This window comes from Xenopus tropicalis, chromosome 3, assembly GCF_000004195.4.
Source record: "Xenopus tropicalis strain Nigerian chromosome 3, UCB_Xtro_10.0, whole genome shotgun sequence".
In the NCBI taxonomy this organism is placed as follows: Eukaryota; Metazoa; Chordata; class Amphibia; order Anura; family Pipidae; genus Xenopus; species Xenopus tropicalis.
Window position 1 is genome coordinate 3,342,400 of NC_030679.2, and position 25,837 is coordinate 3,368,236.

Below are 25,837 nucleotides of genomic sequence, written 5' to 3' on the forward strand. Positions count from 1 at the left end.
CCGTGTGACTGTCTCTGCTTCCTTTGCACGGGGGAGTGTATTTCCCGGTACCCATGTGACTGTCTCTGCTTCCTTTGCACGGGGGAGTGTATTTCCCGGTACCCGTGTGACTGTCTCTGCTTCCTTTGCACGGGTGAGTGTATTTCCCGGTACCCATGTGACTGTCTCTGCTTCCTTTGCACGGGGGAGTGTATTTCCCGGTACCCATGTGACTGTCTCTGCTTCCTGTGCACGGGGGAGTGTATTTCCCAGTACCCGTGTGACTGTCTCTGTTTCCTTTGCACGGGGGAGTGTATTTCCCGGTACCCATGTGACTGTCTCTGCTTCCTGTGCACGGGGGAGTGTATTTCCCAGTACCCGTGTGACTGTCTCTGTTTCCTTTGCACGGGGAGTGTATTTCCCAGTACCCATGTGACTGTCTCTGCTTCCTGTGCACGGGGGAGTGTATTTCCCAGTACCCGTGTGACTGTCTCTGTTTCCTTTGCACGGGGAGTGTATTTCCCGTACCCATGTGACTGTCTCTGCTTCCTGTGCACGGGGGAGTGTATTTCCCGGTACCCGTGTGACTGTCTCTGCTTCCTTTGCACGGGGGAGTGTATTTCCCGGTACCCGTGTGACTGTCTCTGCTTCCTTTGCACGGGGGAGTGTATTTCCCGGTACCCATGTGACTGTCTCTGCTTCCTGTGCACGGGGGAGTGTATTTCCTGGTACCCGTGTGACTGTCTCTGCTTCCTTTGCACGGGGGAGTGTATTTCCCGGTACCCATGTGACTGTCTCTGCTTCCTGTGCACGGGGGAGTGTATTTCCCGGTACCCGTGTGACTGTCTCTGCTTCCTTTGCACGGGGGAGTGTATTTCCCGGTACCCATGTGACTGTCTCTGCTTCCTTTGCACGGGGGAGTGTATTTCCCAGTACCCGTGTGACTGTCTCTGTTTCCTTTGCACGGGGGAGTGTATTTCCCGGTACCCATGTGACTGTCTCTGCTTCCTGTGCACGGGGGAGTGTATTTCCTGGTACCCGTGTGACTGTCTCTGCTTCCTTTGCACGGTGGAGTGTATTTCCCGGTACCCGTGTGACTGTCTCTGCTTCCTTTGCACGGGGGAGTGTATTTCCCGGTACCCGTGTGACTGTCTCTGCTTCCTTTGCACGGGGGGAGTGTATTTCCCGGTACCCGTGTGACTGTCTCTGCTTCCTTTGCACGGGGGAGTGTATTTCCCGGTACCCGTGTGACTGTCTCTGCTTCCTTTGCACGGGGAGTGTATTTCCCGGTACCCGTGTGACAGTCTCTGCTTCCTTTGCACGGGGGAGTGGATTTCCTGGTACCCGTGTGACTGTCTCTGCTTCCTTTGCACGGGGGAGTGTATTTCCCGGTACCCATGTGACTGTCTCTGCTTCCTGTGCACGGGGGAGTGTATTTCCTGGTACCCGTGTGACTGTCTCTGCTTCCTTTGCACGGGGGAGTGTATTTCCCGGTACCCATGTGACTGTCTCTGCTTCCTGTGCACGGGGGAGTGTATTTCCCGGTACCCGTGTGACTGTCTCTGCTTCCTTTGCACGGGGGAGTGTATTTCCCGGTACCCATGTGACTATCTCTGCTTCCTTTGCACGGGGGAGTGTATTTCCCGGTATCCGTGTGACTGTCTCTCCTTCCTTTGCACGAGGGAGTGTATTTCCCGGTACCCGTGTGACTGTCTCTGCTTCCTTTGCACGGGGGGAGTGTATTTCCCGGTACCCGTGTGACTGTCTCTGCTTCCTTTGCACGGGGGAGTGTATTTCCTGGTACCCATGTGACTGTCTCTGCTTCCTTTGCACGGGGGAGTGTATTTCCCGGTACCCATGTGACTGTCTCTGCTTCCTTTGCACGGGGGGAGTGTATTCCCGGTACCCGTGTGACTGTCTCTGCTTCCTTTGCACGATGGAGTGCATTTCCCGGTACCCGTGTGACTGTCTCTGCTTCCTTTGCACGGGGGGAGTGTATTTCCCGGTACCCGTGTGACTGTCTCTGCTTCCTTTGCACGGGGGAGTGTATTTCCTGGTACCCATGTGACTGTCTCTGCTTCCTTTGCACGGGGGAGTGTATTTCCCGGTACCCGTGTGACTGTCTCTGCTTCCTTTGCACGGGGGAGTGTATTTCCTGGTACCCATGTGACTGTCTCTGCTTCCTTTGCACGGGGGAGTGTATTTCCCGGTACCCATGTGACTGTCTCTGCTTCCTTTGCACGGGGGAGTGTATTTCCCGGTACCCGTGTGACTGTCTCTGCTTCCTTTGCACGGGGGAGTGTATTTCCCGGTACCCGTGTGACTGTCTCTGCTTCCTTTGCACGGGGAGTGTATTTCCCGGTACCCATGTGACTGTCTCTGCTTCCTTTGCACGGGGGAGTGTATTTCCCGGTACCCATGTGACTGTCTCTGCTTCCTTTGCACGGGGGAGTGTATTTCCCGGTACCCATGTGACTGTCTCTGCTTCCTGTGCACGGGGGAGTGTATTTCCCGGTACCCATGTGACTGTCTCTGCTTCCTTTGCACGGGGGAGTGTATTTCCCGGTACCCATGTGACTGTCTCTGCTTCCTTTGCACGGGGGAGTGTATTTCCCGGTACCCGTGTGACTGTCTCTGCTTCCTTTGCACGGGGGAGTGTATTTCCCGGTACCCGTGTGACTGTCTCTGCTTCCTTTGCACGGGGGAGTGTATTTCCCGGTACCCATGTGACTGTCTCTGCTTCCTTTGCACGGGGGAGTGTATTTCCCGGTACCCATGTGACTGTCTCTGCTTCCTTTGCACGGGGGAGTGTATTTCCCGGTACCCGTGTGACTGTCGCTGCTTCCTTTGCACGGGGGAGTGTATTTCCCGGTACCCATGTGACTGTCTCTGCTTCCTGTGCACGGGGGAGTGTATTTCCCGGTACCCATGTGACTGTCTCTGCTTCCTGTGCACGGGGGAGTGTATTTCCCGGTACCCGTGTGACTGTCTCTGCTTCCTTTGCACGGGGGAGTGTATTTCCCGGTACCCGTGTGACTGTCTCTGCTTCCTTTGCACGGGGGAGTGTATTTCCCGGTACCCATGTGACTGTCTCTGCTTCCTGTGCACGGGGGAGTGTATTTCCCGGTACCCGTGTGACTGTCTCTGCTTCCTTTGCACGGGGGAGTGTATTTCCCGGTACCCATGTGACTGTCTCTGCTTCCTGTGCACGGGGGAGTGTATTTCCTGGTACCCGTGTGACTGTCTCTGCTTCCTGTGCACGGGGGAGTGTATTTCCCGGTACCCATGTGACTGTCTCTGCTTCCTGTGCACGGGGGAGTGTATTTCCCGGTACCCATGTGACTGTCTCTGCTTCCTGTGCACGGGGGAGTGTATTTCCCGGTACCCGTGTGACTGTCTCTGCTTCCTTTGCACGGGGGAGTGTATTTCCGGTACCCATGTGACTGTCTCTGCTTCCTGTGCACGGGGGAGTGTATTTCCCGGTACCCATGTGACTGTCTCTGCTTCCTGTGCACGGGGGAGTGTATTTCCTGGTACCCATGTGACTGTCTCTGCTTCCTTTGCACGGGGGAGTGTATTTCCCGGTACCCATGTGACTGTCTCTGCTTCCTTTGCACGGGGGAGTGTATTTCCCGGTACCCATGTGACTGTCTCTGCTTCCTTTGCACGGGGGAGTGTATTTCCCGGTACCCATGTGACTGTCTCTGCTTCCTGTGCACGGGGGAGTGTATTTCCCGGTACCCATGTGACTGTCTCTGCTTCCTTTGCACGGGGGAGTGTATTTCCCGGTACCCATGTGACTGTCTCTGCTTCCTTTGCACGGGGGAGTGTATTTCCCGGTACCCGTGTGACTGTCTCTGCTTCCTTTGCACGGGGGAGTGTATTTCCCGGTACCCGTGTGACTGTCTCTGCTTCCTTTGCACGGGGGAGTGTATTTCCCGGTACCCGTGTGACTGTCTCTGCTTCCTTTGCACGGGGGAGTGTATTTCCCGGTACCCGTGTGACTGTCTCTGCTTCCTTTGCACGGGGGAGTGTATTTCCCGGTACCCGTGTGACTGTCTCTGCTTCCTTTGCACGGGGGAGTGTATTTCCCGGTACCCATGTGACTGTCTCTGCTTCCTGTGCACGGGGGAGTGTATTTCCCGGTACCCATGTGACTGTCTCTGCTTCCTGTGCACGGGGGAGTGTATTTCCCGGTACCCGTGTGACTGTCTCTGCTTCCTTTGCACGGGGGAGTGTATTTCCCGGTACCCATGTGACTGTCTCTGCTTCCTGTGCACGGGGGAGTGTATTTCCCGGTACCCGTGTGACTGTCGCTGCTTCCTTTGCACGGGGGAGTGTATTTCCCGGTACCCATGTGACTGTCTCTGCTTCCTGTGCACGGGGGAGTGTATTTCCCGGTACCCATGTGACTGTCTCTGCTTCCTGTGCACGGGGGAGTGTATTTCCCGGTACCCGTGTGACTGTCTCTGCTTCCTTTGCACGGGGGAGTGTATTTCCCGGTACCCGTGTGACTGTCTCTGCTTCCTTTGCACGGGGGAGTGTATTTCCCGGTACCCATGTGACTGTCTCTGCTTCCTTTGCACGGGGGAGTGTATTTCCCGGTACCCGTGTGACTGTCTCTGCTTCCTTTGCACGGGGGAGTGTATTTCCCGGTACCCGTGTGACTGTCTCTGCTTCCTTTGCACGGGGGAGTGTATTTCCCGGTACCCGTGTGACTGTCTCTGCTTCCTTTGCACGGGGGAGTGTATTTCCCGGTACCCATGTGACTGTCTCTGCTTCCTTTGCACGGGGGGAGTGTATTTCCCGGTACCCGTGTGACTGTCTCTGCTTCCTTTGCACGGGGGAGTGTATTTCCCGGTACCCGGGTGACTGTCGCTACACATGACAGGATCCCTTAGGGCCAATCAGAAGCACTGAGCTGATAAGATACAGCAGTAGATGAAATGTGCCCCTCAGGCCAATGGTATAGGGGCAGTAGAAGCATTATACCCCCAATGGGGCAGAGACTGGCAGGGCTGCTGGTATAAGTGGCACCCCTCAGTATAAGTCAGTATATGTAGGGTTAATATACACATTATATATATATATATAAACATATTATATCCTCTCACACATATTTTACCTCACATTCAGCTCAGGCGGATAAACAAAAACCCACGTGTTCACCATGTGACGGGCATTTCGCCTGACCAATAGAACCTTGCGCTGTCACTCTCTGCCCAATCACGTCTCCCGAATCGCGGTTGGGCTGGCCAATAGGTATCCGACTTCCCGTTGCCATAGCAGCGCCCACGGCGGGATTCCGAGCAAGATGGCGGCGCCCGTGGAGCGGCTGGCCGGGGTGTGTGCGGAATTGGAGCAGTGGCTTGGGGAGGAATCCGGGCAGAGAAATGACTGGGCGGAGGGGGAAGGGATCGTCTGGCGGCTCAGCGAGTTGTTTAGGGAAGCGCAGTACCGGTGAGGAGACTCTGTATCACCCCCCCCCCCAGCTGCCGGGGCACAGGGGCTATGTAAGGGACTGGGTAGGGCTAGTCAGGAGCGGGGCATGGGGGGTTATGGCTATGGGACTAGCACAGGTACCCAGGGGGCTGTTCCTGCTGAATTGGGCTTAGTACAGGGGAATCCCTATGTGCCATAGTTTTATGGTATCTCTCTGTACAGGCTATGAGCAAACTTAGGGGGCTGTTCCTGCTGAATTGTGCTTAGTACAGGGGAATCCCTATGTGCCATAGTGTTATGGTATCTCTCTGTACAGGCTATGGGCAAACTTAGGGGGCTGTTCCTGCTGAATTGTGCTTAGTACAGGGGAATCCCTATGTGCCATAGTTTTATGGTATCTCTCTGTACAGGCTATGGGCAAACTTAGGGGGCTGTTCCTGCTGAATTGTGCTTAGTACAGGGGAATCCCTATGTGCCATAGTTTTATGGTATCTCTCTGTACAGGCTATGAGCAAACTTAGGGGGCTGTTCCTGCTGAATTGTGCTTAGTACAGGGGAATCCCTATGTGCCATAGTGTTATGGTATCTCTCTGTACAGGCTATGAGCAAACTTAGGGGGCTGTTCCTGCTGAATTGTGCTTAGTACAGGGGAATCCCTATGTGCCATAGTTTTATGGTATCTCTCTGTACAGGCTATGAGCAAACTTAGGGGGCTGTTCCTGCTGAATTGTGCTTAGTACAGGGGAATCCCTATGTGCCATAGTGTTATGGTATCTCTCTGTACAGGCTATGGGCAAACTTAGGGGGCTGTTCCTGCTGAATTGTGCTTAGTACAGGGGAATCCCTATGTGCCATAGTTTTATGGTATCTCTCTGTACAGGCTATGAGCAAACTTAGGGGGCTGTCCTGCTGAATTGTGCTTAGTACAGGGGAATCCCTATGTGCCATAGTTTTATGGTATCTCTCTGTACAGGCTATGGGCAAACTTAGGGGGCTGTTCCTGCTGAATTGTGCTTAGTACAGGGGAATCCCTATGTGCCATAGTTTTATGGTATCTCTCTGTACAGGCTATGGGCAAACTTAGGGGGCTGTTCCTGCTGAATTGTGCTTAGTACAGGGGAATCCCTATGTGCCATAGTTTTATGGTATCTCTCTGTACAGGCTATGAGCAAACTTAGGGGGCTGTTCCTGCTGAATTGTGCTTAGTACAGGGGAATCCCTATGTGCCATAGTTTTATGGTATCTCTCTGTACAGGCTATGGGCATACTTAGGGGGCTGTTCCTGCTGAATTGTGCTTAGTACAGGGGAATCCCTATGTGCCATAGTTTTATGGTATTTCTCTGTACAGGCTATGGGCAAACTTAGGGGGCTGTTCCTGCTGAATTGTGCTTAGTACAGGGGAATCCCTATGTGCCATAGTTTTATGGTATCTCTCTGTACAGGCTATGGGCAAACTTAGGGGGCTGTTCCTGCTGAATTGTGCTTAGTACAGGGGAATCCCTATGTGCCATAGTTTTATGGTATCTCTCTGTACAGGCTATGGGCAAACTTAGGGGGCTGTTCCTGCTGAATTGTGCTTAGTACAGGGGAATCCCTATGTGCCATAGTTTTATGGTATCTCTCTGTACAGGCTATGGGCAAACTTAGGGGGCTGTTCCTGCTGAATTGTGCTTAGTACAGGGGAATCCCTATGTGCCATAGTTTTATGGTATCTATCTGTACAGGCTATGAGCAAACTTAGGGGGCTGTTCCTGCTGAATTGTGCTTAGTACAGGGGAATCCCTATGTGCCATAGTTTTATGGTATCTCTCTGTACAGGCTATGAGCAAACTTAGGGGGCTGTTCCTGCTGAATTGTGCTTAGTACAGGGGACTCCCTATGTGCCATAGTTTTATGGTATCTCTCTGTACAGGCTATGGGCAAACTTAGGGGGCTGTTCCTGCTGAATTGTGCTTAGTACAGGGGAATCCCTATGTGCCATAGTTTTATGGTATCTCTCTGTACAGGCTATGGGCAAACTTAGGGGGCTGTTCCTGCTGAATTGTGCTTAGTACAGGGGAATCCCTATGTGCCATAGTTTTATGGTATCTCTCTGTACAGGCTATGGGCAAACTTAGGGGGCTGTTCCTGCTGAATTGTGCTTAGTACAGGGGAATCCCTATGTGCCATAGTTTTATGGTATCTCTCTGTACAGGCTATGGGCAAACTTAGGGGGCTGTTCCTGCTGAATTGTGCTTAGTACAGGGGAATCCCTATGTGCCATAGTTTTATGGTATCTCTCTGTACAGGCTATGGGCAAACTTAGGGGGCTGTTCCTGCTGAATTGTGCTTAGTACAGGGGAATCCCTATGTGCCATAGTTTTATGGTATCTCTCTGTACAGGCTATGGGCAAACTTAGGGGGCAGTTATGAAACTACTGGGTAAAGGTGGCCAATATACTGGCCAATACTTTATCAGACCTATTATCTGGTGGGCTGAACAGACTGATAAGCCTTAGAGGGGGCACTTAGGGTACTGGGCTGCCACCCCGGGTAAATGGCAGTGTTGCAATGGCCCCTTCCATGCCAATGAGCCCCCAGCTTACAGTGCCTTAGAGTCTAAGGGATCCCATAGTAATGGCAGGAACGGCCCATTTCCAAGACACTTACCCTCAGCTGTTTCTCCTAGTTATTATTTTTGGGCCCATTCCCTTTCTGCTTTACTAATTAGGAGTAATGGAGGGCTGCGCCCCGCCCGGCGGGTAACCACTAATATCTGCCCTGGCCCAGCCCCGCCGAATGCGCCGCTCCCCACTCCAAGCCCCTGGGGGTTCAGCCGCGTGTCCCAGAAAAAAAAAATTTTTTATTAAATAATCTAAAACATCTTTATTGTAAATATGAAATAAATGGGGGCGTCGACTCTACTGTTGCACAAATAAGAATCATTTTGGGGTGTCTATATATGGAGAAAAAAGGAGTAGGCGGGGCTAAAACTTGTGTCCAATCACAGCCTTAGATTTGGACGTTATGGGGCTCATTAAGCTGCCCCCCCATCACCTTAGAAAGCCCCATTTATTAGCCCACTAGTCACCTGGCTCCCCTGGGTGGTGGGCCCTGCCAATAAGGGAAATGGGGCTCCAATGGCGAATAAAAGCCTATGGAACGTGCCCCAGCCACTCCCTCATTATGGCATAACTCCACCCATGATCCGCCCACTCCTCACAAGCCCCACCCTTTTTATGCATCATTTCCATTTCGGGACCCCCAAGCTTTTCCTTAGATACTAAACCCTGCACCTACTTGGCAAGTTTCCTGATTCTGTGTAGTAAATACAATAGGGCACGGCTGTTATTATAGTGATAGTTCCCCTTTAAATTCTCCCCATTCACTTCTGACACCTTGTTGGCTTTGTCTCCATTCAGGGAGCTTGCGGAACCGCGGATATTCCGGCTGATCTTGCAAATTTTGTCTAGAGTTTCATGTGAGATCAAAGTGGCCACCTTGCCTGCTGGCGCTTTTACTGACACTCACTGCCAGTTACCTGCCGAATGTTTCCGCTGCTTGCGAAACGCCTGCGTGCAATGCGCGTCCAACCAGGACTCTGTTAGGTACGTGTCTCTGTGTGTATCTCTGCTCATTGGTGGGATATTGTAACATCTGCACTTGCACCCCCTGCTGTAAATGATAAGGATATTAGCAGTCACTGAGGGGTTCTGTGCCCATATAAAGGCACAAGGCTGCAGGCTGAGTTATACAGGGAACTCTGAGTATCACTCATGTATTATAAGGGATAACGTACCCCCTACTGTAAATGATAAGGATATTAGCAGTCACTGAGGGGTTCTGTGCCCCCCATATAAAGGCACAAGGCTGCAGGCTGAGTTATACAGGGAACTCTGAGTATCACTCGTGTATTATAAGGGATAATGTACCCCCTACTGTAAATGATAAGGATATTAGCAGTCACTGAGGGGTTCTGTGCCCATATAAAGGCACAAGGCTGCAGGCTGAGTTATACAGGGATGAGTATCACTCATGTATTATAAGGGATAATGTACCCCCTACTGTAAATGATAAGGATATTAGCAGTCACTGAGGGGTTCTGTGCCCCCCATATAAAGGCACAAGGCTGCAGGCTGAGTTATACAGGGAACTCTGAGTATCACTCATGTATTATAAGGGATAATGTACCCCCTACTGTAAATGATAAGGATATTAGTAGTCACTGAGGGGTTCTGTGCCCCCCATATAAAAGCACAAGGCTGCAGGCTGAGTTATACAGGGAACTCTGAGTATCACTCATGTATTATAAGGGATAATGTACCCCCTACTGTAAATGATAAGGATATTAGCAGTCACTGAGGGGTTCTGTGCCCATATAAAGGCACAAGGCTGCAGGCTGAGTTATACAGGGATGAGTATCACTCATGTATTATAAGGGATAATGTACCCCCTACTGTAAATGATAAGGATATTAGCAGTCACTGAGGGGTTCTGTGCCCATATAAAGGCACAAGGCTGCAGGCTGAGTTATACAGGGAACTCTGAGTATCACTCATGTATTATAAGGGATAATGTACCCCCTACTGTAAATGATAAGGATATTAGCAGTCACTGAGGGGTTCTGTGCCCATATAAAGGCACAAGGCTGCAGGCTGAGTTATACAGGGAACTCTGAGTATCACTCATGTATTATAAGGGATAATGTACCCCCTACTGTAAATGATAAGGATATTAGCAGTCACTGAGGGGTTCTGTGCCCCCCATATAAAGGCACAAGGCTGCAGGCTGAGTTATACAGGGAACTCTGAGTATCACTCATGTATTATAAGGGATAATGTACCCCCTACTGTAAATGATAAGGATATTAGCAGTCACTGAGGGGTTCTGTGCCCCCCATATAAAGGCACAAGGCTGCAGGCTGAGTTATACAGGGAACTCTGAGTATCACTCATGTATTATAAGGGATAATGTACCCCCTACTGTAAATGATAAGGATATTAGCAGTCACTGAGGGGTTCTGTGCCCCCCATATAAAGGCACAAGGCTGCAGGCTGAGTTATACAGGGAACTCTGAGTATCACTCATGTATTATAAGGGATAATGTACCCCCTACTGTAAATGATAAGGATATTAGCAGTCACTGAGGGGTTCTGTGCCCATATAAAGGCACAAGGAGAGGAGCTTGCAGCTCTCCCGTGCCACAGGGGGTGTATGTGAGCGGTTGGTTATGCTGAGCGGGGAGATGCTGGAGGGTAACAAATTGCTTCTATAGCACTAGTTGTTTCTGATTGGCTCTTCCAGAGCTGTAGGGTTATTGGATGATCGTATGGTCACATGGTAAACTATACGTGGTTCACCTTCAGGTTAATCTTTACTATGTTATATAATGCTAATTCCTAGCAAGTTTTCAATTGGTCTTTATTTTTTATTTGTTATAGTTTTTGAATTATTTGCCTTCTTCTTCTGACTCTTTGCAGCTTTCAAATGGGGGTCACTGACCCCGGCAACCAAACCCTATTGCTCTGTGAGGCCCCAGTTTTATTGTTATTGTTACTTTTTATTAATTATCTTTCTATTCAGCCCCTCCCCTATTCATATACCAGTCTCTCATCCAAACCACTCCCTGGTTACTAAGGTAATTTGGACCCTAGCAACCAGCTTCTAAGATTTCCCAACTAAAGAGCTGCTGAAGGAAAAGCTAGATAATTCAAAAACCGCAAATAATAAAAAATGAAGACCGATTACAAACTGTCTCAGAATATCACTCTCTACTTCATACTAAGAGTAAATTTAAAGATGAACAACCCCTTTAAACATTGTCACGGTGGAATCAGAAGATTCATTAGGCTCGACCAACCTGTAGCCAATCGGATCATTAGAAGATTCATTAGGCTTGATTTTCCTCTAACCAATTAGAACCTTAAAGCAGTGACAGTGCCAGACCAACCTGTAGCCAATAAGAGCATTTAAAGTATGAATGTTCAAGGGCCCGTATTCTGTTCTTTATGTTCTTATACGTTTTTGGCATCACCAAAGGGTAGATAGGCGGGTTGGAAAGGCAAATTTAGCTGAGGGGGGTTGGTGGGGGTAAATAGGCAGGTTGGAAAGGCAAATTTAGCTGAGGGGGGTTGGTGGGGGTAAATAGGTAGGTTGGAAAGGCAAATTTAGCTGAGGGGGGTTGGTGGGGGTAAATAGGCAGGTTGGAAAGGCAAATTTAGCTGAGGGGGGTTGGTGGGGGTAAATAGGCATGTTGGAAAGGCAAATTTAGCTGATGGGGTTGGTGGGGGTAAATAGGCAGGTTGGAAAGGCAAATTTAGCTGATGGGGTTGGTGGGGGTAAATAGGCAGGTTGGAAAGGCAAATTTAGCATATGGGGTGGGTGGGGGTAAATAGGCAGGTTGGAAAGGCAAATTTAGCTGAGGGGGTTGGTGGGGGTAAATAGGCAGGGTTGGAAAGGCAAATTTAGCTGAGGGGGGTTGGTGGGGGTAAATAGGCAGGTTGGAAAGGCAAATTTAGCTGAAGGGGTTGGTGGGGGTAAATAGGCGGGTTGGAAAGGCAAATTTAGCTGAGGGGGGTTGGTGGGGGTAAATAGGCAGGTTGGAAAGGCAAATTTAGCTGAAGGGGTTGGTGGGGGTAAATAGGCGGGGTTGGAAAGGCAAATTTAGCTGATGGGGTTGGTGGGGGTAAATAGGCAGGTTGGAAAGGCAAATTTAGCTGAGGGGGGTTGGTGGGGGTAAATAGGCATGTTGGAAAGGCAAATTTAGCTGATGGGGTTGGTGGGGGTAAATAGGCAGGTTGGAAAGGCAAATTTAGCTGATGGGGTTGGTGGGGGTAAATAGGCAGGTTGGAAAGGCAAATTTAGCATATGGGGTGGGTGGGGGTAAATAGGCAGGTTGGAAAGGCAAATTTAGCTGAGGGGGTTGGTGGGGGTAAATAGGCGGGGTTGGAAAGGCAAATTTAGCATATAGTAACATAGTAACATAGTAACATAGTAAGTTGGGTTGAAAAAAGACATACGTCCATCAAGTTCAACCATAATGCCTATACCTAACCTGCCTAACTACAAGTTGATCCAGAGGAAGGCAAAAAACCCCATCTGAAGCCTCTCTAATTTGCCTCAGAGGGGAAAAAATTCCTTCCTGACTCCAAGATGGCAATCGGACCAGTCCCTGTATCAACTTGTACTAAGAGCTATCTCCCATAACCGTGTATTCCCTCACTTGCTAAGAATCCATCCAGCCCCTTCTTAAAGCTATATAATGTATCAGCCAGTACGACTGATTCGGGGAGGGAATTCCACAACTTCACAGCTCTCACTGTAAAAAATCCTTTCCGAATATTTAAATGGAACCTCCCTTCTTCTAAACGGAGTGGGTGCCCTCGTGTCCGTTGGAAGGACCTACTGGTAAATAAAACATTAGAGAGGTTATTATATGATCCCCTTATATATTTATACATAGTTATCATGTCACCTCTTAAGCGCCTCTTCTCCAGTGTAAACAGACCCAACTTGGCCAGTCTTTCTTCATAACTGAGACTTTCCATACCCTTTACCAGCTTAGTTGCCCTTCTCTGGACCCTCTCTAGCTCAATAATGTCCCGTTTGAGCACTGGAGACCAAAACTGAACAGCATATTCTAGATGGGGCCTTACCAGTGCTCTGTAAAGGGGAAGAATAACCCCCTCCTCCCGTGAATCTATACCCCTTTTAATACAGCTCAGAACCTTGTTTGCCCTTGCAGCTGCTGCCTGGCATTGCTTGCTACAGCCAAGTTTATTATCTACAAGGACTCCAAGATCCTTCTCCATTATGGATTTGCCTAGTGCAGTCCCATTAAGGTTATACGGGGCTTGCATATTTTTACATCCCAGGTGCATGACCTTACATTTATCCACATTAAATCTCATCTGCCACTTAGCTGCCCAGATTGCCAGTTGGTCAAGATCCTGCTGCAGGGATGTCACATCCTGGATAGAATTGACTGGTCTGCAGAGTTTTGTGTCATCTGCAAACACTGATACATTACTCATAATACCCTCCCCTAAGTCATTTATGAACAAATTAAACAAAAGTGGACCCAGTACAGAACCCTGAGGGACCCCACTGAGAACCTTACTCCAAGTAGAGAATGTGCCATTAACAACCACCCTCTGTACCCGATCCTGTAGCCAGTTTTCTATCCATGTGCAAACGACTTCACTAAGACCAATAGACCTTAGCTTAGAAAGCAGTCGTTTGTGGGGAACGGTATCAAATGCTTTGGCAAAATCCAAATAGATTATATCTACTGCATCCCCACTGTCCAGCTTCTTACTTACCTCATCATAAAAAGCAATTAAATTGGTCTGACATGACCTGTCCTTCATAAAGCCATGCTGATTACTGCTCATAATGCCATTCTCCACTACATAATTTTGAATGTGATCCCTTAACAAGCCTTCAAATAACTTGCCCACCACGGATGTCAAACTTACAGGCCTATAATTGCCAGGCTGAGATCTTATTCCCTTTTTAAATATGGGAGTGACATTCGCCTTCTTCCAATCACTAGGTACCATACCTGATGAAAGAGAGTCTGAGAATATCAGAAACAAGGGCCACTGCAATTCTGCCCCTAGCTCTCTCAGTACCCGAGGGTGTATTCCATCTGGCCCAGGTGCCTTGTTTACATTTATCGTGTGTAACCCTTTAAGCACCATATCCTGTGCCAACCACTGTGTAGTTGGAGCTGAGGCAACAGTGAAGCTATTGGGTGAGACTTGGCCCACTGGCTCCTCTACTGTATACACAGAAGAAAAGAACTGGTTAAGCACATCTGCCTTTTCTGTATCCGCTGTAACCATATTGTTACTATAACTCAATGGGGCCACACCCTCAACCTGCATCTTTTTACTATTAATATACTTAAAAAACTTTTTGGGGTTAGTCTTGGCCTCGGCCGCGATGCGCTCCTCATTTTCTATCTTTGCCTTCCGGATTGCTGTTTTACAACACTTGTTATAGTGTTTATATTCATTAAACGCAGCTACTGTCCCCTCTGACTTATATTTCTTAAAAGCTTTCCTTTTTTTCCCTATTAACTTCTTTACCTCAGAGTTAAGCCACATGGGGTGATTCTTAACACTTCTACTTTTTCTTATTAATGGAATGAATTGAGAACAGTAATGATTTAATATCATTTTAAATGACAACCATTTCTGCTCTGTATTTTTATCAGAAAACATAATGCCCCAATCTGTGCCCTGAAGCGCTGCCCTTAAGGAGCTAAAATTTGCCTTCCTAAAATTCAGTGTCTTTGTTGCCCCCGTGTAAATTTGTTTCCTGCACCAAACATCAAATGAAATAACATTATGGTCACTATTACCCAGGGGTTCAACCACTTGCACATTTGCTATACGTTCTGGGTCATTAGAGATCACTAGATCTAGTATAGCAGGTTCCTGGTTGGCTCCTCAACAACCTGTGACATAAAGTTGCCATGCAGCAAGTTTATAAACTTGTTCCCATTTACTGTCCTGGCAGTACTATTGCCCCAGTCAATATCAGGGTAATTAAAATCCCCCATTATTATCACTTGCCCCAAACTAGCAGCCTTTTCTATTTGCAACAGGAGCTGGGCCTCCTCCTCTTCGCTTACATTAGGGGGTCTATAGCATACCCCTACAATTAGTTTGGTAGATTCTTTACTATCTGTGAGAAGCTCAACCCATAAGGATTCAGCTCCCTCTGTTAACCCCATCACTTCCTCCTTAATATTTGCTTTTAAGTCGTGCTTAATGAACAGACACACTCCTCCTCCTTTTCTATTGCCCCTGTCCCTCCGAAACAATGTATACCCCCCAATATTAACAGCCCAGTCATGAGACTCATTCAACCAAGTTTCAGCAACACCAATCACATCATATTTCCGCTCCAACGCCAGTACCTCCAGCTCTCCCATTTTACCAGTCAGACTCCTTGCATTGGTAAACATACATTTAATACTGGTTCCGGCGTGAGAATGACGTGTAAACAACTTATGGGCCTCCCTGCCATTATCAGTATCCCGAAGCAAGTCTCCTCCCCCAATTTTCCTTACTGTGCCCACTACCTCATCTATCCTGTCTACCACAGAATTTCCCGCTGCACCCTCCCCCCCCACTCCTAGTTTAAAATCTCCTCCAACCCTCTAGCCATCTTTTCCCCCAAAGCAGCTGCCCCATCATCATTGAGGTGCAGCCCATCCCTGGCAAAGAGCCTGTAGCCGATTGAGAAATCAGCCCAGTTCTGGAGAAACCCAAAGCCCTCCTCCCTGCACCAATCTCTCAGCCACGCATTAATCTCCCTGAGCTCCCGCTGCCTTCTTAATGTTGCTCGTGGCACAGGTAATATCTCTGAGAAAATTACCTTGGAAGTCCTCGCCCTCAACTTCGCACCTAGCTTTTTAAAATCGTTCTTGAGGACTTCCCCCCCTCCTCTAACTTTGTCATTGGTACCTATGTGTACCAAGACCGCCGGGTCTTCCCCAGCCCCTCCCAACAATCTGTCCACTCGTTCCACCACATGCCGAACCCTAGCACCAGGCAAGCAACACACAGTTCGGCATGTAGGGTCTTTGCGACAAATTACCCTATCCACCTTTCTAATAATTGAATCCCCTACAACTATAACCTGCCTTCCCTTCCTAGCACTACTCCCCCCACCTGTATTAGAGGTGCCGGCTCCCAGGGTGCTCTGAGAGTCAGCCCGCTCCATACACGCCAGCTCAGAGCTGCCTTCCCCAGCATCTTCACCTAACGCGGCAAATCTGTTGGTTTGTACAAGCTTTGAACCAGCCCCCCTACCCTTGTGTCCCCTACTGCCCCTCTTAACTGTTACAAATTTGTCTCCCTCATTAACCTCCACTGTCCCTTCTCCCCCCCCCACTACACCGGCCCCTGCCAGTGGTTGCTCAGTGAGCCTCCTGTTCTCCCCCATGTTTGCAGCTGCCCTCAGTGCTGCCAGTTCCCCCCTTAGATTCTGCACCTCAGATTCCAAGAGGAAAACCCACCTGCATCTCTCACAAGTAAATGCTGCATGGAACTGCTGCTCCAGGACCACATACATGCGACAAGATGCACACTGAGTAACACCAGCAATCATACTGCAACTCATATTGCAACTGGGTACTTACAGTCTCCCGAGTGCAATCCCTTGTATAGTGCCTTTTAAGTTTCAAACGCCTTTTTTGTTTTAAACGCCTGCTATACACTTAAATTTACATGCAACACTTTAGATTACATGCAACTCTCGCTAGCAGCTCCCAAACTCGCTGTGCAGTCAGAAACTTATTGAGGTTCAAACCAAACAGCCAAATGTCTGTTGAGAATTTACCAGATTTACTCCACCCCCTTAATTAGTATGCTCAATCAGCCAGGTAGCACTTACAAGTCACACAGCAGTTAGTTAATTGCACTTACTTTCTCCTTTCAATATGGGGTTGGTGGGGGTAAATAGGCAGGTTGGAAAGGCAAATTTAGCTGAGGGGGGTTGGTGGGGGTAAATAGGCAGGTTGGAAAGGCAAATTTAGCTGAGGGGGGTTGGTGGGGGTAAATAGGCAGGTTGGAAAGGCAAATTTAGCTGAGGGGGGTTGGTGGGGGTAAATAGGCAGGTTGGAAAGGCAAATTTAGCTGAGGGGGGTTGGTGGGGGTAAATAGGCGGGTTAGAAAGGCAAATTTAGCTGAGGAGAAGGAAGTTTGGTAACACCAAAGGGTAAATAAGCGGAGTTGTAATGGCGAATTTAGCTGGGGGGGGGGGGGGTTGGTGACACCAAAGGGTAAATGGGGGGTTGATCATTTAGGGTGACAGTGGGAGTCAGTAGGGCAATACTTGGAAGCTCAGCGCTATTGGCTGATACATATATCTGTTGCTTTAAGGGTATAGTGGGGGGGGCGCAGGTTTAATATTTGGATCTAAATATAAATATCTGCTGGTGTTTATAACGCTGTAGTATTTCGGGTTATGGCTGGGAGTGCGGCCACTTCAGACCTCAGAGTTTTCCCCTCTCAGGAAACACTTGGAGCGCTCGAATCCAGAGCGAGCAGAACCCCTTGGCCCAGCGCGGAACCCTAATTACTGGGACCGAAATCAATAAAATGCCGTTAACGGTGAACACATTTTGCCGCCTTTCCTTGCCCAACTCACATGGTGTTGGGTTCAGTCCTGCTGAATAATAAGGATTTTAGCTAAATCTGATTGGATACAACCCCCCCCCCCCCATGGCACTGCTGTTTCCAGGAAATGAAGGCGTATAATGAGCCAATATCTATCCGCTAACGGACATTTTATTTTGCTTTAGAAACGTGGGCTTGATTGAGGAATCTGTTCGCTTAATCCAGATTTTCGGTGCTCCCCATGTGCTTCAAGAACCTGCCTTAGTAGGTAAGTGATTGTAGTCTTATCCATTCCCTCCTGGGCTGCTCTCTTTCCCATGGTCAGGCAGGAACCTCCCCCTGGGTAAGTGAATCCAATCTCTTCCCAGTACTTACCGAGGTACAGAGCTCTGATTCTCTGTACTTCCTGCTCCTGGGCTGCTCTCTTTCCCATGGTCAGGCAGGAACCTCCCCCTGGGTAAGTGAATCCAATCTCTTCCCAGTACTTACCCAGGTACAGAGCTGTGATTCTCTGTACTTCCTGCTCCTGGGCTGCTCTCTTTCCCATGGTCAGGCAGGAACCTCCCCCTGGGAAAGTGAATCCAATCTCCCCCCAGTACTTACCCAGGTACAGAGCTCTGATTCTCTGTACTTCCTGCTCCTGGGCTGCTCTCTTTCCCATGGTCAGGCAGGAACCTCCCCCTGGGTAAGTGAATCCAATCTCTTCCCAGTACTTACCCAGGTACAGAGCTCTGATTCTCTGTACTTCCTGCTCCTGGGCTGCTCTCTTTCCCATGGTCAGGCAGGAACCCTCCCCCTGGGTAAGTGAATCCAATCTCCCCCAGTACTTACCCAGGTACAGAGCTCTGATTCTCTGTACTTCCTGCTCCTGGGCTGCTCTCTTTCCCATGGTCAGGCAGGAACCTCCCCCTGGGTAAGTGAATCCAATCTCCCCCCAGTACTTACCCAGGTACAGAGCTCTGATTCTCTGTACTTCCTGCTCCTGGGCTGCTCTCTTTCCCATGGTCAGGCAGGAACCCTCCCCCTGGGTAAGTGAATCCAATCTCCCCCAGTACTTACCCAGGTACAGAGCTCTGATTCTCTGTACTTCCTGCTCCTGGGCTGCTCTCTTTCCCATGGTCAGGCAGGAACCTCCCCCTGGGTAAGTGAATCCAATCTCCCCCCAGTACTTACCCAGTGTCTGTCCATTTCTGGTCTCTGAGACAATGCAGCAGAACTAAGTTAATGAAATGCCTCTGCCACTTTGATGCAGCAGTGCAGAGAAGGGAAAGGGACAGACACAGTGACAGTTACACATAACTATAAACCCAGTGAGAATGAGGGATGAATGGATATTGGGGAGTTGTATCAGGAGTCAGAACCAGCAGTGCAGGGAAGGGAAAGGGACAGACACAGTGACAGTTACACATAACTATAAACCCAGTGAGAATGAGGGATGAATGGATATTGGGGAGTTGTATCAGGAGTCAGAACCAGCAGTGCAGGGAAGGGAAAGGGACAGACACAGTGACAGTTACACATAACTATAAACCCAGTGAGAATGAGGGATGAATGGATATTGGGGAGTTGTATCAGGAGTCAGAACCAGCAGTGCAGGGAAGGGAAAGGGACAGACACAGTGACAGTTACACATAACTATAAACCCAGTGAGAATGAGGGATGAATGGATATTGGGGAGTTGTATCAGGAGTCAGAACCAGCAGTGCAGGGAAGGGAAAGGGACAGACACAGTGACAGTTACACATAACTATAAACCCAGTGAGAATGAGGGATGAATGGATATTGGGGAGTTGTATCAGGAGTCAGAACCAGCAGTGCAGGGAAGGGAAAGGGACAGACACAGTGACAGTTACACATAACTATAAACCCAGTGAGAATGAGGGATGAATGGATATTGGGGAGTTGTATCAGGAGTCAGGACCAGCAGTGCAGGGAAGAGACAGTCACATTGGGAAGCTGCTTCTCTCTGCCTATTACAATTGGCCTAAAGAACAGAGCAGAAAGGAAGGCAGAAGGTTTAGCCTCCCCGCTCCCAGCCAAGGATGAATTCGGCTTTTCCCTCTGCCACGGAAGTTATTTTTCTTCTCTGCGGCCTGGTAATTACCAATAAAGGTTCAGAATGTCCTACAGGGCGCAATAGACAGGAACCCTGAAACGCTCTATACAGTATTCCTGGCACGGCGCGGAGCCCCGCGGTTGGCTTGGGAGCGCGGATTCCTTCTTCTGTTCCCCCGAATAAAAGCAGCGAGAGCAGAAAAGCCACTAAATAGACTGTGATTTATTAACTCCGAGGCATCCGAGCCAAGAATTCTCCTCTCCCGGCTCCGCTTCATCCTCTCCCTTGGATCCTTGTGACTGAGGCTCCGGGAGCAGGAACCGGACCATTCCGGAAGGAATTAACATTTAGTGTGTCGCAGAAACCCTATTCCTAGCAACTTTGCAATTGGTCTTCATTATTTATTTGTTATAGTTTATGAATTATTTGCCTCCTTCTGACTCTTTGCAGCTTTCCAATGGGGGTCACTGACCCCGGCAGCCAAACCCTATTGCTCTGTGAGGCTCCAGTTTTATTGTTGTTGTTACTTTTTATTCCTTTTCTTTCTATTCAGCCCCTCCCCTATTCATACTCCTGGCTCTCGTTTAAACCACTGCCTGGTTGCTAGGATAAATAAGACTCTAGCAACCAGATAGCTGGTGAAACACCAAACCTAAATAACCGGAAAACCCATAATAAATAATAAATGAAGACCAATTGCACAATGTTTAAGATGTTTAAAGGTGAAGAACCTATTTAACAGTGGGGTTACGTAAGTTTTTACATAAGTTACGTAAATTGCGTAAGCGTTGGGGTCCAGTGGTGTTGCTGTGGGGCTCAATAACCAGTCGTTCCCACTGCTGGAACGTCCATATAGGAGCCACTGATATAATTCAGTAAATAAATCCCAATACAAACAGCCAATGTGACTCTATAATAACCAGTCATTCCCCTGCTGGAAAGTTCATGTAGGAGCCGCTCATATCAGTCAGTAAATAGATCCCAATACAAACAGCTGATGTGACTCTATAATAACCAGTCATTCCCCTGCTGGAAAGTTCATGTAGGAGCCGCTCATATCAGTCAGTAAATAGATCCCAATACAAACAGCTGATGTGACGCTATAATAACCAGTCATTCCCCTGCTGGAAAGTTCATGTAGGAGCCGCTAATATCAGTCAGTAAATAGAACCCAATACAAACAGCCGATGTGACGCTATAATAACCAGTCATACCCCTGCTGGAAAGTTCATGTAGGAGCCGCTCATATCATTCAGTAAATAGATCCCAATACAAAGAGCTGATGTGACTCTATAATAACCAGTCATTCCCCTGCTGGAAAGTTCATGTAGGAGCCGCTCATATCAGTCAGTAAATAGATCCCAATACAAACAGCTGATGTGACTCTATAATAACCAGTCATTCCCCTGCTGGAAAGTTCATGTAGGAGCCGCTCATATCAGTCAGTAAATAGATCCCAATACAAACAGCTGATGTGACTCTATAATAACCAGTCATTCCCCTGCTGGAAAGTTCATGTAGGAGCCGCTCATATCAGTCAGTAAATAGATCCCAATACAAACAGCTGATGTGACTCTATAATAACCAGTCATTCCCCTGCTGGAAAGTTCATGTAGGAGCCGCTCATATCATTCAGTAAATAGATCCCAATACAAACAGCTGATGTGACTCTATAATAACCAGTCATTCCCCTGCTGGAAAGTTCATGTAGGAGCCGCTCATATCAGTCAGTAAATAGATCCCAATACAAACAGCTGATGTGACTCTATAATAACCAGTCATTCCCCTGCTGGAAAGTTCATGTAGGAGCCGCTCATATCAGTCAGTAAATAGATCCCAATACAAACAGCTGATGTGACTCTATAATAACCAGTCATTCCCCTGCTGGAAAGTTCATGTAGGAGCCGCTCATATCATTCAGTAAATAGATCCCAATACAAAGAGCTGATGTGACTCTATAATAACCAGTCATTCCCCTGCTGGAAAGTTCATGTAGGAGCCGCTCATATCAGTCAGTAAATAGATCCCAATACAAACAGCTGATGTGACTCTATAATAACCAGTCATTCCCCTGCTGGAAAGTTCATGTAGGAGCCGCTCATATCATTCAGTAAATAGATCCCAATACAAAGAGCTGATGTGACTCTATAATAACCAGTCATTCCCCTGCTGGAAAGTTCATGTAGGAGCCGCTCATATCAGTCAGTAAATAGATCCCAATACAAACAGCTGATGTGACTCTATAATAACCAGTCATTCCCCTGCTGGAAAGTTCATGTAGGAGCCGCTCATATCAGTCAGTAAATAGATCCCAATACAAACAGCCGATGTGACGCTATAATAACCAGTCATACCCCTGCTGGAAAGTTCATGTAGGAGCCGCTCATATCATTCAGTAAATAGATCCCAATACAAAGAGCTGATGTGACTCTATAATAACCAGTCATTCCCCTGCTGGAAAGTTCATGTAGGAGCCGCTCATATCAGTCAGTAAATAGATCCCAATACAAACAGCTGATGTGACTCTATAATAACCAGTCATTCCCCTGCTGGAAAGTTCATGTAGGAGCCGCTCATATCAGTCAGTAAATAGATCCCAATACAAACAGCCGATGTGACGCTATAATAACCAGTCATACCCCTGCTGGAAAGTTCATGTAGGAGCCGCTCATATCAGTCAGTAAATAGATCCCAATACAAACAGCTGATGTGACTCTATAATAACCAGTCATTCCCCTGCTGGAAAGTTCATGTAGGAGCCGCTAATATCAGTCAGTAAATAGAACCCAATACAAACAGCCGATGTGACGCTATAATAACCAGTCATACCCCTGCTGGAAAGTTCATGTAGGAGCCGCTCATATCATTCAGTAAATAGATCCCAATACAAACAGCCGATGTGACTCTATAATAACCAGTCATTCCCCTGCTGGAAAGTTCATGTAGGAGCCGCTCATATCATTCAGTAAATAGATCCCAATACAAAGAGCTGATGTGACTCTATAATAACCAGTCATTCCCCTGCTGGAAAGTTCATGTAGGAGCCGCTCATATCAGTCAGTAAATAGATCCCAATACAAACAGCTGATGTGACTCTATAATAACCAGTCATTCCCCTGCTGGAAAGTTCATGTAGGAGCCGCTCATATCAGTCAGTAAATAGATCCCAATACAAACAGCCGATGTGACGCTATAATAACCAGTCATACCCCTGCTGGAAAGTTCATGTAGGAGCCGCTCATATCATTCAGTAAATAGATCCCAATACAAAGAGCTGATGTGACTCTATAATAACCAGTCATTCCCCTGCTGGAAAGTTCATGTAGGAGCCGCTCATATCAGTCAGTAAATAGATCCCAATACAAACAGCTGATGTGACTCTATAATAACCAGTCATTCCCCTGCTGGAAAGTTCATGTAGGAGCCGCTCATATCAGTCAGTAAATAGATCCCAATACAAACAGCCGATGTGACGCTATAATAACCAGTCATACCCCTGCTGGAAAGTTCATGTAGGAGCCGCTCATATCAGTCAGTAAATAGATCCCAATACAAACAGCTGATGTGACTCTATAATAACCAGTCATTCCCCTGCTGGAAAGTTCATGTAGGAGCCGCTAATATCAGTCAGTAAATAGAACCCAATACAAACAGCCGATGTGACGCTATAATAACCAGTCATACCCCTGCTGGAAAGTTCATGTAGGAGCCGCTCATATCATTCAGTAAATAGATCCCAATACAAACAGCCGATGTGACTCTATAATAACCAGTCATTCCCCTGCTGGAAAGTTCATGTAGGAGCCGCTCATATCATTCAGTAAATAGATCCCAATACAAACAGCTGATGTGACTCTATAATAACCAGTCATTCCCCTGCTGGAAAGTTCATGTAGGAGCCGCTCATATCATCAGGTTGTTTAGGTGCCATTGGTTGAGGATCAATGGGCAAGACCAACCTTTTTTACCCCTGAGCCCCATTCAAATGTAAAAAGAGTTGGGGAACAACATCTAAGCCAAAAGTTCAAAAATAAGCACCTGCTTTGACGCCACTGGGAGGAACATCCAAGGGGATGGTGATTGCCCACAAGTCACTGGTTGGGGATCAATGGGCTAGACCATACCTCTTCCTCCATTGTCTTGCCTCCATGGTTACAACATGTTGGGTCTCTTCACCCCTCTTTCTCTTGGATAAGGGTGTCCAAATGTCGTCATTGAGAACCAAGGTGGCCTCTGAAGGATTTTCAAGGTTGTTCTTAAACTCCCCATAATAATTTAGTTGCCGCTGGGAGCATCATCCATGGGGATGGTGATTGCCCACAAGTCACTGGTTGGGGATCATTGGGCTAGACCATAACTTCTTCCTCCATTGTCTTGCCTCTGTGATTACAACACGTTGGATCTCTTCACCCCTTTTTCTCTTGGGTCAGGGTGTGCAAATATCATCCTTGAGAATCAAGATGGCCCCTCAAGGTTTTTCAAGGTTGTCCTGGAACACCCCATAATAATTTAGTTGCCGCTGGGAGCATCACCCACTGGGATGGTGATTGCCCACAAGTCACTGGTTGGGGATCATTGGGCTAGACCATAACTTCTTCCTCCATTGTCTTGCCCAACACGTTGGGTCTCTTCACCCCTCTGTCTCTTGGGTCAGGGTGTCCAAATGTCGTCCTTGAGAATCATTGTGGTCCCTCAAGGATTTTTTCAAGGTTGTCCTTGAACTTCCCATAATAATTTATTTGCATCCTCGTTTTTTTAGGTTGTCCTCAGATATAAGACTGAAACAGATTGACCATCTGAATGACAACAGGTGGATAAAGGCCCAGTGATAGGTTTCCTTGACTGCTTTAGACCTTTGTCTAGATGAATGACTCTTTTCGGGACAGCACTGCCCACTCTTGCTGAACTGGAATTATCTATAGTCATTAACTGTCCCAGTCTTGGTGCAGTAAATCAACAGAAATACATAAGACCACAACCACCATGTTTGACAGTTTGAATGGGCCTCTCACTTTTGGCAGGGAAAGTTTTGGTATTCCAAAGAAAAATATTTATTTTTCCGGCCGAAATGTAACATTTGGAATGTTCTGTCCAAAGACATAATACTGGAAAATTTTTGTGGTCATTCAGATGCTCTTTGGTGAACCAGACGGCCGGGAGCGATGTCCTTTTTTTAGAAAGTGGCAGCTTCTCTCCATAAACGCCATTTCCATTCACTCTGTTCCTGATGGTGCGGAGGTTGGGTTGTTCCTTATAATTCGACCACACGGGACGATCACCCACGAAGACTAAATTTTAAAGGTGGAGAGCAAGTGGCAGCTGTTAAGATGGTGCCCCTTGCCTTACGAGCAAATTTGCATGGGTGATAAAGCACCGCCCTTAGACTCGTAGAGATTCGATAAGTGTATAGATGTGGATGTTCATGATTATGACCAATATTAACGTACCATGGTCGCCGTTCGTCTTTGCAGGTTAGAAAATTGTATTTGTACGCCAGTATCTCTACGCATATGGGCAACTTTCCAAAACAGCGGTAGGTTGTTTCCAGATAGTGACTAACCGTAACTCTTATGGGTCCCCCTCTAGTGGGTCACGAGTTCCTTGGAGTTGATCCCAGTGGCCTCAAATCGGTGGCCATTGTTACATTTCTAGTTTGGAATCTAATTTTGAAAGCAGAGGCTTCTTCAGGCTGGAAGGCCACAAGTAGCCAATCACAGCCTTTGTTTGGCACCCCCAAGTAACTTTTTTTTTTAATGCTTGTGTGGCTCACCAACACTTTTTTGGGAATCCCTTCCTTGGAGTGACCTCCCAATGTTTCAGTGCTAGTCTGAAGTTCTCTAGTAGCTTCAGGGCCGTTTTTGATGGCAGCAGGACAACTACTTCTTGCTTTTTGCAGTTGTGGTACGGCAGTGGCTAGTTGTAGCCACGGGTAACAGAAATGATCTTGTGGCATCGATGAACATCAACAATTCTTTTCTGTAAGCCTTCTAAAATTCCAGTTGAATGCAGTACAATGACTTCCCATTAACCTTCTGGAACTTTACGTAGGAGAGGCTGCCAAAAATCTGTCGAGCAGATTTACTCTTGTTACCTAATTATTTAAGCTCCTGATTTTAATTAGCGAAGGAATCCATGGACCTTCTTGCTCTTTCACACACTGACTGTGAATCAGTCTTATTTGTGTTTGGCTCAGAAGAATGGTGTCATTTAATAGCCCTCTCATATTTACTGGGATCCGTTAATGAA

At 47.8% G+C, this 25,837-nt stretch overlaps 1 protein-coding gene across 2 annotated transcripts in view; it reads left to right on the forward strand.

Moving 5' to 3' along the window:
- The first annotated feature begins 5,181 nt into the window (after positions 1 to 5,181).
- The window catches only part of atxn10 (ataxin 10), a 74,669-nt gene continuing 54,013 nt past the window's right edge, over positions 5,182 to 25,837 (forward strand). The window contains exons 1-3 of one of the 2 annotated variants that reach the window (NM_001015825.1): positions 5,182 to 5,439; positions 8,824 to 9,009; positions 17,721 to 17,803. In NM_001015825.1, the coding sequence (NP_001015825.1) occupies positions 5,294 to 5,439; positions 8,824 to 9,009; positions 17,721 to 17,803 (415 nt within the window). In that variant the 5' untranslated portion in view covers positions 5,182 to 5,293. The remainder of the gene's footprint in view (positions 5,440 to 8,823; positions 9,010 to 17,720; positions 17,804 to 25,837) is intronic. The other variant, XM_031897916.1, reaches the window with a different exon arrangement.